We start from the raw sequence: 16347 nt of genomic DNA, 5'->3' as shown, positions 1-16347 counted from the left end.
AGCATATGATTAACACTCTTTAGAAGAAAACACAAGGGGAAAGGTTTGTAGTGTTCGTGTTGGCAATGATTTCATGGACCTAACACCAAAAGCACAGGCAACAAAATAAAAATAGGTATCAAACTAAAATGCATATGCATGGCAGGGAAATACTCACCAGAATGAATGGCAGCCGGAAGAATGAGAGAAAATATCTCTCTCATATCTCTGATGAGATGTTAATATCCAAAATATAAGGGATCCCCTACAACTGAATGACAAACACACACACACACACACACACATTTTTTAAAAGGGCGAAAAACTTGAACAGACTTTTCTCCAAAGAAAATATACAAATAGCCAACAAGTATACAGAAAGATGCTCAAGGTCACCAATCATCAGGTAAATGGAAATGAAAAACACAATGATGTGTCTCCTCGTGCCTGTTAGATGGCCATTATTTTAAAAATAAACTCACAAAACCAGAAAATGACACGTGTTGGTGAGGATGTGGAGACATTAGAGCCCTGCAGCCGGTAGGTGTGTCAAATGGTGCAGCAGCTGTGGAAAACAATGTGGCAGTTCCTCAAAAAATTAAATATAGAACCACCATAAGATCCAGCAATCCCATTTCCAGATATTTACCCACAAGAACTAAGCAAAGGGTCTTGAAGGAATAGTCACAGTCTCTTACAACTCACATGGCTCACAACAGCCATGGAATGGATACAACCTCAATGTCCCCTGATGGACCAATGGAGACAGAAAAGGTGGCATATGTAGATGACAGCACATTAGCCTTAAAGAAAGAAATCTGTCATATGCTGCAACACTGAATGAACCCAAAGAAGATTATGCTGGATGAAATAAATCAATCACAGAAAGTCAAATTCTGCGTGATTCCACTTACACGAGGCATCAAAAGGAGTCCAACTCACAGAAACAGAAAGTAGAATGCTAGCTGCTGGGGGCTGCTCCACAGGTCCAGAGCCTCAGTCATGCAAGGTGACAAATCCTAAAGATGTCCTTATAACAGCAAGCATAGAGTGAACAACATCACACTCTGCATTCCAATGTCCAGAGGGTGGAGTTCGTGCTATGTGTTTTTACAATAAAAATAAATGAACAAAAGATATTGACGGGCATTTCACCAAGGATATTAAAGTGGCCAATAAATAAAGAGAAAAGCAAGCTACCATGCTGGCCATCAGGCAAATTCAAATAACAAGGAGAGGCCAGGGATTTGGCTCAGTAGTTCCGGTGCCTGCCTTGCAAGCGCAAGGTCCCGAGTTCAATCCCTGGTACCAAAAAAACAAATAACAAGGAGATCTCGTAGCTCATCTACCAGATTTGAGGTGGGAAATCAATAAAAAACAAAAACCTGACAATAACAGCATTGATAAGAATGTGGAAAAATGGGAGCTCTCATGCTCTGAGAGTAGCAGTTGGTGTAATCACTTTCTAAATCAGTTTGACATCATATAATATAATTAAACACACTCATGACCCTATCTTTGGTAACTAGGGTAGTAGGTCTCTAGATCTAATAGGTCTGAGAGAACAGGTCTCTAACTCTCTCCTGAAGGCTACATTATCTCTAGCTTTTCAAGGCTATTCAAACAGGTCTGGACTCTGTAAGAAAGCAAGAGATCCATAGCAAATCACCTCCTATAAGTTGAGTAGGAGGACCTATTAAATATTGGAAAAGCCAGGAGATGTATAAAAGTGGCCAACCTATGTTGCGAATTTACCACGTCCTGGGCCATGTTATATGGGGAAGGTGGATATTGCTCACCTTTCTAAACCCCCTTTGAGTTTGGGCCTAATTAGGGAATAAAACACAAGAATCAGAACACTACAGAGAGAAAAAGCTACTTGAGAAATTTTTACCTAATAGGACTTTTTTTAGGTTCTGCAACTGAACTAACTCCCTCAGTCTTAGATGGGATAGGGAAGCCCCCCACCTCCTCCACAGGCTGCCCACTCAGGCAGGGCAGGGGAGGGTGGGCAGAGCCTTCAGAAATTCAGCATGAAGGGCTGAAACCAGAATGCCTACTGAGGTCCTCTTCCCAATCCCCACCATCAGACGTCACTGCCCTCCATGGGGAGGAAGGTGTAAGAGGACAGCAGAGAATGGATGTTCTCTCTCCTCTGTGAAAACAGAAAGCCTGGATGAGCATCCTCCATCACCACAGACATCAATCTGATATCCTAGGCTGAAACCACAGCACAGGGAGGGAGATGGGAAACGGAAATGGAGACAGGAGGCAAACGGTTTGTCACAGAGCGAGGAGGCCAGGGCAGTCTGGACTCACTTGGACCAGAGCCTGTGTTTTTGATGATTGACTAATTGCACTGCCTCTGGAGAAGATGGGGCGCAGCATTCCAGGGATGAGGGTGAGAGAAAGACAGAGAGAGAGCAGCATGAAGCAAAGGGAGAGCCAGGGGAGATGAGGTTACTTCCGGAGAGGAGAATAAGACAAGGCTAGAGACGACTCCAGAGAAGATCGGAGCCCCAATAGGAGACTGAGAAAGCGCAACAGAAAAGTGAGAAAATACCTGAAGGAAGAGGGAGAGGCCAGCTGTGTGCTAGACTGCACTAGGAAAGTCACCCCGGCAAGTGTGGCTGCGGGCGCTGGGGACCAGGGGACCTTTGCAGACACGAAGTAGACTTTTTTTTTTTTTTTTTGGTACCAGGGATCGAATTCGGGTCCTCGCGCTTGCAAGGCAGGCAGCGGAACCACTGAGGTAAATCCCCGTCCTGAAGTAGACTTTCTTCCAAAAGTTGGCTTTGGATGGATGAAGAGAGAAGGAGGTAGAACGACAGGGAGTGGGGCAGACAATGGGTCATTGGTTAGCACTTTGGTAACATTTGCTAATGATAATAATAATAATAATAATAATAATAATGTACTGTTTCGATTCTTTTCACCCAGAGCAAATTTAAAATTGGACTATTAGATTTTAGGCAGAATATCTAGAGCAGAATATGTCACTTAGTAGATTGTGGATAAGAAACAGGTAAAAAACAGTAATTAACTTAGTTTTTTATATCTATAAAATGTAATTACGGGACACAACCCACGTGTTCTCCAATAAGAGGATCCTGCCCTGCAGGAACTGACCCAAACGAGCCCGCGCTGTGTGGACTGCGCTCTGCGGTTGCGGCGCGCGGCGGAGGTGGACTCTGCTCTCCCAGCGGCCTCGGCTTCCCCCGCGTGGCCGGGGGACGCTAAGGGCACCCGGGGCTGGGGCCTCAGCGGCGGGTGAGGTCGGGTGCAGGGTGCTCGCTCGGCCGCTGGGGGGCGCTGCTGTCCCCGCCGGTCCCCGCCGGTCCCCGCATCCGGAGGCTGCAAAATGTCCCCGCGCCTCCTGGGCTGGCTGCTGTGCTTCGGCGCGCTGCTGTCGCCGGCCGCGGGCTACGTGCTTGTGAGCTCGGTGTCCTGGGCCGTCACAAACGAGGTGGACGAGGAGCTGGACAGCGCTTCCACAGAGGAGGCGCTGCCCGCATTGCTGGAGGACCCGGGCGGTCTCTGGCAGCGCAGCTTCCCCGCCGCGGCGCACGAGGACGGTGCCCCCCGCGCCCCGCCGCGCCCCGCGCCCCCCGGGATGTTCTCCTACCGCCGCGAGCGCCGCCCAGCGCCCCCCGCCACGCCCGCGCCCCCCGGGCCCCAGCCGCGCGCCCGCCTCGCCCGCTCGCTGGCCCACGCGAGTTCCTGGGCCTGCGTGGCCGCCGTGGCAGCGCGCGACAAGGTAAGAGCCTGCGGGCCGCGTACACGACCCACGGGTACCCGGGAACAGAGTCATCCGCGCCGGTGACTGGCCTGCGCTCAGGGCCAGCACCCACGGACGTGAGTGGACCGGCCACGCCTTGAAGATCACCGAAGCAGCCTGCGCGGGGGTGGGTCACACTGGCAAAGGGCGTGTTGGGGGCCAGGGGAGGGGACCTTGACAACCAGGCTTCCTGGAAGGGACTGCATCCCTGTCTTGAGGTGGCCAAAGAGATGTCCGATTAACCAGCGTCTGACCAGAGGCTGGACAAAGGGCCAGCGCAGCTTTGGGAATGGCAGAGTAGGCGCATGAGACCCTGGCAGCTCAGATGTCCCCCTGCCCTACTGACACCAGCCAGGTGTGCCAAGAAGAGATGCGCTTTGGTGGAAATCTGCATTTCAAAAATGGAACTCAACGGGGCTTTCCTGGTGCACGCCTGTAATCCCAGCAGTCTGGGAGGCTGAGGCAGGAAAATTGCAAGTTCCAGCCAAGTCTGGGCAACTTATCGAGACCCTATCTCGAAATTGAAAATTCAAGAAAGAGCAGGAAATGTAGCTGAGTGTGAAGGCCAGGAGTTCAGTCCCCATTACAAGGAGGGTGGGGGGTTGGGGGTGGAAATCGATTTTTCTGGACCAGAAAGGAGACTTATTGTGCAGAGTGCTAGTACAGGCTGGAGTGACCTGTGTGTTGCTGAGCACACGGAGCTTCTATCCTGTATACATAGACATAATTCCTTCCTCTGGGATGATGTTGTAAGGTTGAGCGGTTTATGACGTCATGAGAACAGAATCTGTGAGTGATGTGGTGGTACCATTTTGAAGGACTCCTGAGTATTTTATGTTCTTAAAAATTTAAAGTCCTTCTGTTTACAATTTTATACATGGTTGCCATGAAAGACTGCAAAGACACATATTAAATCAGGCCACCAGGAAAATAATGAAACAAACTCTAGTGTATTTACTCACTTATACTTGGAATACAGTTAATTTCAACATAGATCATTTGTAGTTTCACACTACTACTGGATCAATTCTATTGTATGATCACAGAACTTTAAAAAGGAAGAGGAAAGTCTCATGACTTCCTAACAGGATAGTTTTAACCAAGCACCAACCTTACTCGAAAGAATTATGATATGCAGAATGCTTGCCTAGCATGTGGGAAGCGCTGGGTTAAATTCCCACACATGCACACGCGTGAACACACACAAATCCCTTGTTTTCACCAAAAAAAATTTCAAAGATATGTCAGAATACTGTAGATAATTTTAATGACATTCAGCATTTTAGTATTAGGCCAAGTAAATATATAATAGATATTTTTTAATGTTTTTATTAGCTAAATCACATTCTATTAATAGTAAATATTTGGTTTATACAGATCTAAGTTTAAGAGCAGGAGGCTACGACCATAAATTACTTGGCTGGGTGTGGTGGTGCCCATCTGTAATCCCAGCACTTGGGATGCTCAGGCAGGTGGACCACTGCAAGTTTGAGGCCAGCCTGGCTAAACAGTGAGTTCAAGTTCCAAGGTTGTACTTATTTTTATAAGAAAAAAGCCTTCTTCAACTAAGTGGTAAGCCATGTGTGTATCAAGTTGACATATATAGTGGAATTATTTCCCTGGAGTATTTTTGTAACTTTTCAGATGAGCTAGAAAGCACCTTGGTACATTGGAGTCCAAGTTATGTTGGTTATAGTCCCAGCTCTAAAGCCTTATTATACTCATGTCTTAAGTATTGTTGATTATTCTGTTAATTGTTGGTTTCACTGCCCACTTTGCATTTTAGCCTTTGCAAAATGTATTGCTAGGTACATTATTATTTCTTATTGACTATTGAATTTATAATTCTACAAATTTACTCTGTCATTATAATCAAACGATGTCAAACAGGACTCTGAATTCCTCACTTCACAATTAAAAATACAATACGGATCCAGCAACATTGTATATAATAGTGGGCACACATTTTTTTTACCTGTTAACCAGCAACTTACTGTTTCTTAAAATTGGTGTATTTCTCAACCATTTTTCTGAGGTGAATGACTTGTTAGAGAATATCAGCCAAAAAAAAAAAAATTGTAACAAATAACAAAAAGTCCAAGAAGCCATCAAAAGATGGATTTTTAGGGTTTTTTTTAAATTTTGGAATCACATTTTCACTTTAATTTGATTATTGTCAACTTGTTATGGTATTGTGTTTATATGTATGCATATAATATATATATATATATGTATATGAAGAATAAAGTTAAGATTTGGTCAAACTATAAAAAAGAAAAAAAGACTGCAAAGACAGGCCCTGAATTCTAAGCTAAGTAAGGACAAACTATCTCATTGTTGTTTTTGTTTGTTTGAAGTACTGAGGATTGGATTTAGGGTCTCTGCACTGAGCTACATCCTCGGCCCTTTTTAAAATTTCCTTTTAGAGAGTATTGCTAAGTTGCCAAGCTGCCCATGCTGGTTCAAACTTGTGATTCTCCTGCCTCAGCCTCCCAATGAGGTTGCTTTATAAGGGATAAAGGTCACAGACGTTTGATATGCTGCATTAGTAGGATTTGGAAAAATCAGAGACTTCAGTGTTCCGTCTCTGTCTGAAGTCACAGAAATACAATATATTCCCTTCACCCACCCTACTGGATGATCATGAACAAGAATTGGTATGTCGTGTGTTTATGACTTCCTTTATGCTAAAGGCTAACAAATCAGTTTCTTATAACTTACTGAGTTCTATAATGAAATGTTATTTGTTACAATAAAAATACAACTAATAAAAAAGTAGTGTAGGCTTAAAAGAAACAATAATAGAATGTCCCTGGCATCAAAGACTAAGTGAGACATTAAAAGGAAGAACTAAATTTTATCCTCGAAGTTGCCAAAAATTTGGGGGAGGCAGTGCAGGTAGAGAATATTTAAGGGGCAGCTTATAGGAAAAGCTTAGCACGACCACTACCCCATCAATGTCACTGCCCTTCCCTCAAATGACATTAAATTCCATACAGCAAACCCTTTTGCTATTCTGAGACAGCTTGGAGAATAATCAGGTAACTCCCAAACAGTAACTCCGCTGCTGCGCATCCCCTCAGAAAAACCCTAGAGCTGCCGCTGGGTGCACTGGATGGATCGGGACCATCTTGCCATATCTGAGTCCCTGCCATAACCCCATGATGCTAAGGTCCCCCACGAGGTCCCCAGTGTCATTTTTCCTGGCCAGAGACATAGCTCCCAGCTCGCATCAGTCCACAGCTCTGCAGTTGAGAAGGCCTTTGGTGTTTGTTAGATCCAGGGACTGCCGTTTGGGAGCTGCCTGCTCATCAGTGATGGTCCCTTCAACAACAGCACTGGGACACCTTTCTTCTACGTGACCGCCAAGGACCCCGTGGTGGCTGACCTGATGAAGAACCCCATGGCCTCACTGATGCTGCCAGAGTCGGAAGGGGAGTTCTGCAGGTAGACAAGCGTTTTCGGCAGAATTGGAGGGTGGGCCACTCGTGGTCAACAGAACCTTGCGATGCAAATTGATCTTCACCCTTGGAATCAGATACTTTACCACCACTGACCACCCAGGGTGATTTGAAGCAAATTATTTAATCTTTGTGACCCTCAGTTTTCTCCTCTTTAAAATGGGAATACAAATGAACCTTGACTTACACTCGGATTGGATCCCTATAAAGCTCCAATGTAAGTTGCAAATACTGCAACTGGAAAATGTCTCCAACAGTCTTACCTACCTTAAATGTTCTCAGGACACTCACATTAGCTTACAGTTGGGCAAAACCATCCAACACAAAGCCTATTTTATAATACAGAGTTAAACAGCTTATGCAAATTATTGCATTCTGTACTTGAAGGGAAAAACGGAATGGTTGTTTTGAGTCATAAATCTATGAAAAGATTAGAATTTAAAATATGAAGTAGTTTTTACTGAATGTACAAACCGTCATAGAGTCTAAAAATCCTCAATTGAACCACCATAATTTGGGAATGTTCATAATAATTTCTACCTCAGAGAGTTATTCAAAGTGTTGGATGTAGGTGCATAGTGCCTTGTATAAGAAAGAAATGGCTAAATGCCAGTGGCATTGTGGAAAAGGGCAGAGTGGATTGGGAGTTAGGGAAGGAAGGGCCAGTATATTTATTGTGCCTACAATTCATTTGCACACTCCCTATGTATGCAATACAGAGTCAATGTCTTTATTTTTTATCCCTCAGCCAGTACTGGGGACTAAACTCAAGGCATCGTACCCATTAGCCAAGTGCTCCACAACTGAACTAAATCTCAGCCCTTTTTTATTGTTTGTTTGTTTGTTTGTTTGTTTTTGGTACCGGGGATCAAACTTGGGTCCTTGTCCTTGTACTTGTGCAACAGGTGGCAAAACCACTGAGCTAAATCCCTGGCCCTCTCAGCCCTTTTTAAAAATTTTCTTTCTTTGATGCAGGGTCTCACTAAGTTGCCCAGGCTGGACTTGAACTTGCAATCCTCCTTCCTCAGTCTCCCAGATAGCTGGGATAACAGGTCTGAACCACAGCACCTAGCTGAGAGCTCCATTCCTTTAATATATTTTCTCAAAAAAATAACTCTCTCCCAGACAGCATCATCCAAATTCAAAGCACAAAGCCTGAATAAATCCCACCAAATGTGGTTCTTGTGGGAGCCTAATGTAAGAGATCCCCCACACCTTGAGGATTAGCAAATGCACCTAGTGGTCTGGGGGGAGACCTTTAACCTCCAAGACCTCAGTCCTGTAGTGATGACTTAGAAAATTAATAGGTTTTATCCCTCCTTGGAAATTCTGTTATTCTTTATGCACAGCATGAAAAGCATAATAACCAAACATCTTATTAGTTCTTACAGAAGCTAAGCAAAGCAACTATACCATGTAAAACACACCCTGGGTAAGTCCCTGCCACCTGCATGCCTGCTCCTCCTGCCCTTGTGTTTACACTCAGCAGTGAGACTCAAGTGGTGACTCCTGCTGACCCATTTCCCCGCTGGGTCACGGCGAGAAGCTGGGACAGGAAATGTTTCCTTTTGCATGGAATATTCTCCCCAGTCTTGGTCAGCCAAGCTTGCTGGTACTAGAAGTACATTCCCACGATACCTTTCTAAACCTATAGGTTTCCCTAATTCAGGTGTCCTGAGACCTGACACATTAGAGCATGTAGGTCCCAGAGCCCAGAGAGCACCTACTCTGGGAGACAGGACAGAAGACGACCAATGAGCAGCACTGCCGTGCATGTGTGGACTTCGCAGGCCCCAGCAGCTGTCATCCAGAGCAGTGAAAAATCCAGCTGAGGACAGGTCCAGAGGGACAGGTCCTGGGGTGACTTCCTTCAGGCCCCTGCAAAACAGGAAACGCCTGCCCATGCAGCCCAGGCCCAAGCGTGCAACCTCCTTCCTGGCCGGCCCCAGAGAAAGTGCAAACACCAATGCAACACACTGGGCAAAGGGTGCAGCAGCTCATGGCCCAAGGTGGCCACCCAGGACCGAGGACACCTCTGTCACTCTGGCCTGGGAGAGGAGGGCTGAGCCACACTCACTGGGACCTCTGTGTTCAGGATCCCCTTGTGAAAACTGCGCTTCTCAGAACTGCTAACCCCTTGTACTACTTAAGCTTCTGAAGTATGGAAATAGGATGTAAATCTCTACAAAGTTCAAAGCAATGGGGCTTTAGCTATCACCCTAGGGCAGCTTCCTATGAATGGTTTCAGCCCAGATGTGAGGTTCACATTGAGAGTTCGGCATTGCATTTTAGGTTTCATGGAAAACCTGGAAACTTAGTGATGTTGAGCACAGGGACTTAACAAGTCAAACGATGCTGCCAGCACTAAAAGACAGACACCAGAGCCCCAAACAAACAAGCTGAGCCTGGAGCTCTTGGGGCCACGGGAACATAGTGAGGCATCTGGTAGAAACATCTGGGGAGAAGATTCCCAAACAAGCCCTGGGTAGAGTTTCAAGGGATATTCTAGCAGGGTACCATCAAGCTGACCCTCCTGCATGATCCGAGGACCAAAAGAGATAGGGGAGAGCAGGTTCATTGTCAAGGGCTCATCACCTTTCCTACAGAGTGGGAGGAAATTCAGAAAGGCCCATTGCTTATGATGAGTCAAGGGCCCCGACTGGTCCTTTCACCTTTGGAAAGCAGCTCATATCAGAAAGAAGGAAATTGCCTCTGGCCCTGCGGAGTGCAGACACACAGTGGCTCATCTACTTCCACTGTGCACTCCTGTTCCTCTGTGGGCATGTGCAATGGGGAGAGTGTAGACTCCTTGTGTCATCAAGGAGAAGACAAAGCTAGAACTGGGCCTTTCAGAGTTACCGGGTAATGCCTGACCACCAGTTATCGGGAGATGCCCAATCACCTGATTAAGGGAGGGTATAGCAGAGGATGAATGAATAATAAAACAAAGAACAAAGAATAAAGAACAAACAATAGTTTATTACTTGGAAGGCTGGGAATTGATCTTAGCTCTCTCCTGGCTAAGACCACTTGATCTTAGCTCTTCCTGCCTAAGACCACAGACTCTGGATTAGTCAGTATTTATGATTATACAACATAGCAAGGAGGTAAAGGCAGATGCAGGGAATAGCAGGACTTGAGGCACTAATGAGCCAGGCTGTAAAAGGGAGGAACAAGGCTTTCTTGGGAAGGACAGATCACAGTTAACAGGCCACCTGTGCTATCTTGCAAGTCATAGCTAACAAACCACCTGCGTTATCTTTAGCTAATGTTTGATCTTGGGAGATCTTGGAGAATGTTTGATCCTGGAGAATGATCTTGGAGAATTATGCACAGAGTAATAATTCCTCAGCTATAGTGTTTTCTTGCTATTACAGACATCATAATCTCATCGATCATTTAGATCTCAATTGTGACTGTTGGCATAGGGAAGTCTGTCTCCATACACCAGCTGAAGGCTCATTTAGCAAGTCACACATAGGCCTGGAAATGACTCATAATTTTAATCAATAGCTGAATTATGAACCAAATCAGTAATATCTAAAGCCTGCTTAGTGCGGTTTCAAGCTGGTCTCCTACACAGAGTGATGTGTCCCAGGGCTCCTGTGGCCTAGAAGGCTGTGCTGGGGCTGAAAAGCCCTGAGAAGCCGAGCCATCAGCCAAGTTCTGACCAGGAGGGAGCAGTGTGGCCACTGACCTCCCAGGGAAGAGAAGGTCTGCCTTCAGTGCTGTGTCCAGTGGTCTCTTGGCATCTGAGGAGAGAGGGCATTTCAGCTGCAAGCTCAAGGTGAGCCCTAGTCCTGCAGCCACATGGGCTGGTGAGTGCCACCTGCACCACCAGGACACTGTCCAGGAGAAAGTCCCCAAGCAAAGGGAGCTGAGTGCAATTCAGGCCTGAGGGTGGGAGGGCTGCAGACCTGAAGCAATGGCTAGGGCAGGCTGGGCTGGCCCTCTGTACCTTAAGAGATCCATTTGGTATCAAGATAGTTATAATTGGAATGTCTGTGTTTAACAAGCAATGAATGGAGGATGGATGAATGGAAACATAGATTAGATTAGATTAGATTAGATTAGATAGTGTTTTAGCTACATTTTTTGTTGCTGAGACAAAATACCGACACCCAAAGTTAAAGGAGGAAAAGTTTATTTAGCTCACAGTTTGTAGAGGTTTCAGTCCATAGTTGGCTGGCCCCAAGCCAGAGTGGCACCTGGCAGAGAGGCACCACAGAGGAGAAAACAATTCCTTGCAGGCAAAGACAGCAAAAGCAACAAGGGACCTTAACAGAGTCTTTCTGTCCCTTTTATCTTATCCAGACTACTTAGGGCTAGTAGAATTCACACCCTTAATCTTGGGCCCTTGAGCCCAGCATTGTACTATGACTCAATCACACACTCTAGATTCAGCCACTTCTGAAAAAGCCCCACCTCCCACTGCATGAGGCTTTGAGGGACTTCTAGACACAAGCCATAACAGATAGATGATAGAAAGAGAAGTCTTAGTACATGTTCTATTGCCACAACAAAATACAACTAAGTGTCTTTCTGAGTCTGATTCATTTCACTTGACATGATAATCTCTAATTTTATCTGTTTCCCTACAGATAACATGATTTCACTCTTCTTTATGGCTGAGTACTACTCTATTGTGTATATGCACCATATTTTCTTTATCCATTCATTTCTTGATGGGCATCTAAGCTGGTTCCTTGTCTTGCCTACTATGAATTGTGCCACAATAAAACTAGGGTATGCAGGTATCCCTATAGTATGCTGACTTTAATTCCTCTGGGTATACACCAAAGAGTGGTGTAGCAGTGTCATATGGTCAGTCTGTTTTTAGTTTTTTGAGGAACCTGCATACTGATTTCCATAATGTCTGTACTAATTTACATCCCCACCAACTGTGTAGAAGGGTTCCTTTTTCCTTGCATCCTCACCGGCATTTATTGTTTTCATGTATTCTTTTTGGTTTTTTCCCCTTACCGGGGATCGAACTTGGGTCCTTGCACTTGTGCAGCAGGTGGTGAAACCACTGAGCTAAATCCCCGGCCCTTTTTTTTTATTCTTAATGATAGCCATTCTGACTGGGGTGAAATGAAATCTCAGTGTAGTTTTCATTTCCATCTCCCTGGTAGCTAATGATATTGAACTTTTCCCATACTTACTGGATATTTGTACTTCTTTTGAGAAGTCTCTTTTCAATTGATGTGCCATTTATTGATTGGGCTATTTGGTTTTTGATGTTAAGTTTTTTGAGTTCCTATATATTATAGATATTAATGATCCATAGGAAAAGAAGCTAGCAAAGATTTTCTCCCACTCTGTAGTTTGTCTCTTCCCTCTGTTGATTGTCTCTTTTGCTGCACAGAAACTTAGAGCTAAGGATAGGGTTAGGGCTAGGATTAGGGTTAGGGTTAGCGTTAGTTTGTTGGTTCTTGCTATTATTTCCTATGCAAATGGATTCCTACTCAGGAAGTCTTTACCTGTACTTATGACTTCAAGTGTTTTGCCTATGTTTTCTTCTAGCAGTTTCAAAGTTTCCAGTCTTATATCTAGGGGTTTTTTTAACCATTTTGAATTGATTGTTGTACAGGTTGAGAAATGTGGGACCTGGTTTCAATCTTGCACATATGAATGTCCGGTTTCCCAGCTCCATTTGTCAAAGAAGCTGTGGTAGTCATTTCTTCATTGTGGGACACAATCCCCAGCACCCATACCTCAAAGGAAGAGAGGTTTATTTTGGCTCACAATTTTCAGAGGTTTCAGTCCATAGGCAGCCAGCTTGTGGGCAGGGCACAATGGCATGGCAGAGGAGCATGGTAGAGGAAAAGCTGCTCACATCACGGTTGCCAGGAAGCAGAGAGTGAAGGATGGCATGAGGGAAGGTACACCCTACCAAGTCACAACCCTGGTGACCCTCTTCTTGTGGGCAGGCCCACCTCCTAACATCATGTTTAGCCTGAGCATCCCATGATCAGTCAGTCACCATGCAGAAGCCCCACCTGTATGCTCATGAGGCTTTGGAGGGACATCTAGATAGAAACTGTAATAGAGGCTGTCTTTTGTCCCGTATGTGTGTGTGCTGTTTTTTAGTTTTTTGTTTTTTGTTTGGGGCGGGGGGGGATGCCGGGGATGGAACCCTGGTCCTTGCGCTTGCGCAGCAGGTGACAAAACCACTGAGCTAAATCCCCGGCCCCCAGTATGTGTGTTTTTGACCCCAACAATCAGATGGCTCTTTTTGGGTGGATTTGTTTCTGGGTCCTCCATTCCATTCCATTGGTATAAGTGTCTATTTTCGTGCCAGTAGCATGCTGTTTTTGTTACTTTGTAGTATATTTTGAAATCAGGCATTGTGATGGCCCCAGTGTTCAGTCTTCCCCCTTTTATATCAATTCACTCCCACTCTGTGATACCAGCATTGAATGTTTCCAAGGTGATGCCCCCCATCCCCTCATTAACTTGCACTGGGCACCACCTTTAAAGGGGCCACCACCTCCACACTGCCACAGTGGCCGGACCTTTGGGGGCTACGTTCACAGCCACACCACAGCAGATAGATAGAGGTAGACCCTTTCACATAATCAACTCTTCTTTATTCTGAGAACATGTATTAAAGTTGTCCCCGATTTAGTCTCCCCAGTCCATTCTGTCACTTTGAATAGTCAGTCCAGCCAAGGTGATCTTTTAAAATCCAAATCAGATCCTGGCATTCCTTGGCTACAATCCCTTCATGAGGAAAATTAACTCAGTCTTTATGGCTTTGTAGGCCCTGCCCAGCCAGATGTCTGTCCCCTCTCAGAAAAGATCATAGTGTCTGCCCCTTTGCTGATTGACTTAACGTTACTTATATCTCTTATATCAAATTAAAAGTATAATCTGACAGCTTTCTGTGATCAAAGCTGGCATATGTGGTTTGGCACATAGCTAAGAAACACTGCCCACTTAGTCAGTCCAATCCTGTCTCTCGAAGTGGCATTTCAGCCCATTAACTGACCTGCACACTAAAGATAAAGTTAGATCCAAACTGAATGGGTGATGGAGATTGAGTATCTAGGACTCCAATTGTCTCAGAAAATCTAATGATGAAGAAAATACCTAGCACATGTGATTTCCTTGGTGGAAGCTGGGAGAAGCTAACATCTTGAGAATGATGGAAGAAACAAATACCTCTTCAAATGTTATAGAGGAACCTTGAAGGTTTTTTTTTTAAATGAACCTATAAAATCCAGAGTGGGATACTCCACCTCCACTAGTTAGGAATTTTTTCCCCAAGCTTTCCATCACCCTAATCAGCTAGTCCTTGAACTTTCCCTAAAGTGCGACAGTAAAGTTACTAGATTTATTTGGGTGAAATTGTCCTGACTCTGGGGCATATTGAATTGGGTGCCATCACTCTGACTTTCAAAGTGACTTGCAATCCTGGGAAAGTATTAGGTTGGTAGTTTCTGTGGGACGGAACAGTCAAACAAAGTTGCTGCATGTTATGGCTTGGATCTAAAATATCTCCCAAAAGGTTTGTGTACTCAGAGATGGGGCTTTCGGAAGGTGACTGGATCGTGATAACTGATGTAATCAGTGGGTTTATCCATCAATGAGACCATAATCTGAAGGCATTATTGGGAGGTGGAGGAAAGAGGAGGTGGGGTGTAGTTGAAGGGAGTAGATCATGGGGACTTTGTCTGGTCCCAGACCTTTCTTCTAATGTTATCTCCCTCTCGCTGCTTCCTGGCTGCCATGAGGGGTGCTGCTTTGCTCCACCACACCCTTCTGCCATGATGTTCTGGCTCATCTCACACCCACAAATGGGACCAGCCAACCTCAGACTGAAACTATGAGCCAAAATAAGTCCTTCCTCCTCTGAATTGATCTTCTCAGGTGTTTTTTCAGAGGTGACTAGCATACTGGGGCAGAATGAAATGTGCTGACTAGTCAGCACTTCAACTGGCGCACTGGAGAAGGGAGGGGAAACATCTGAGGGCCTCAGGCTCCAGGGTGGACTGGACCAAGACTGATAGAGACAGATGAGAGCGACACCTACATTTCGTTGTGCATGGACATTGGGATCTCCGTATCTGTGGGGTCCTCATCCACAGATTCAACCAAGTGCAGATCAGTATATTCAGGGGGAAAAAAATGTATCTGTACTGAACATGCACAGGCTTCATCCTGTCATTATCCCCTAAGCAGTACAGTATAACAACTATTTACATAGCATTTACCTTGTATTAGGTATTATGAGTGATCTAGAGGTATTTAATGTGTGTGAGAGGGTATTTGTAGGCTACATGCAAATACTGCACTATTCTATAGAAAGGACTTGAGCAGATTTCCAGGCATCCTGGAACAAATTCCCTAGGGATACTGAGGGCTGACTGTGTGTGTAGTCTACAGACTACAGCGTAGAAGACCATAAAGTGACAACTCCCACAGACTGACAGTACAAGAGCTGCTTGGAGGATGAGGTGCAAGGAACATACAATGACCTGGACAGCTTTGTCCCACCCTCAGCACACAGACCAGAGCCTCATAGATGATGATGATTTGTAGCTTGGAGGAGTCCGGGGTGACTCTGACACTGCTTTAAGACACTGTACTGGGGACATCTGTGGGTCTTGAGTACATTTTCTGCATTTCCTGTAAAGGCCTGCTAAGAACTGTGACATAGACCCCAGCATGGGTCGTGTCCTTTGAAAACAGAAGTCCAAATTAGAATCTAAAAGAAAGACAGATACCATATGATCTCACTCACATGTGGAATCTAAAGAACCAGAGAGTAGAACAGCGTTTCCCAGGGCCTGCTAGGGAGGGCAAGAGGAAATGTTGATCAGCAGATATAAACCTTCAGTTACAAGATGAAGACATTTTGATGATTGTGTTAATAATGTACAGAATGATTCATGATGGATGTGTTAATTTGATTGTGGTAATCATACAGTGTACACATACATCAAATCTTCACATTGCATGCCTCAAATGTATTCCATCTTTATTTGAAAATTAAATATTTTTAAATGAAAGAAAGATTATAGTATGAAAAACATAGTAAGGGAAGTAGCTTTTCCACTTGTCAGACATCACATCCATCCAAAGAAAGGTCAGTACTTGCCTTGCCTAATATTTGTTAGTTTA

The 16347-nt window shown here is 44.9% G+C and overlaps 1 protein-coding gene across 2 annotated transcripts in view; it reads left to right on the top strand.

Moving 5' to 3' along the window:
- The first annotated feature begins 3298 nt into the window (after nucleotides 1-3298).
- Nucleotides 3299-16347, top strand: part of Creg2 (cellular repressor of E1A stimulated genes 2) — a 32734-nt gene continuing 19685 nt past the window's right edge. For both annotated transcript variants that reach the window (XM_087203730.1, XM_004844453.4), the window contains exons 1-2: nucleotides 3299-3736; nucleotides 7035-7204. In XM_087203730.1, the coding sequence (XP_087059856.1) occupies nucleotides 3341-3736; nucleotides 7035-7204 (566 nt within the window). In that variant the 5' untranslated portion in view covers nucleotides 3299-3340. The remainder of the gene's footprint in view (nucleotides 3737-7034; nucleotides 7205-16347) is intronic.

Source organism: Heterocephalus glaber, unplaced genomic scaffold (genome assembly GCF_053883595.1).
Source record: "Heterocephalus glaber isolate CG9 unplaced genomic scaffold, H.glaber_assembly_v1.0 deba00000470, whole genome shotgun sequence".
In the NCBI taxonomy this organism is placed as follows: Eukaryota; Metazoa; Chordata; class Mammalia; order Rodentia; family Bathyergidae; genus Heterocephalus; species Heterocephalus glaber.
This window is presented reverse-complemented; position numbering and strand designations above follow the sequence as displayed.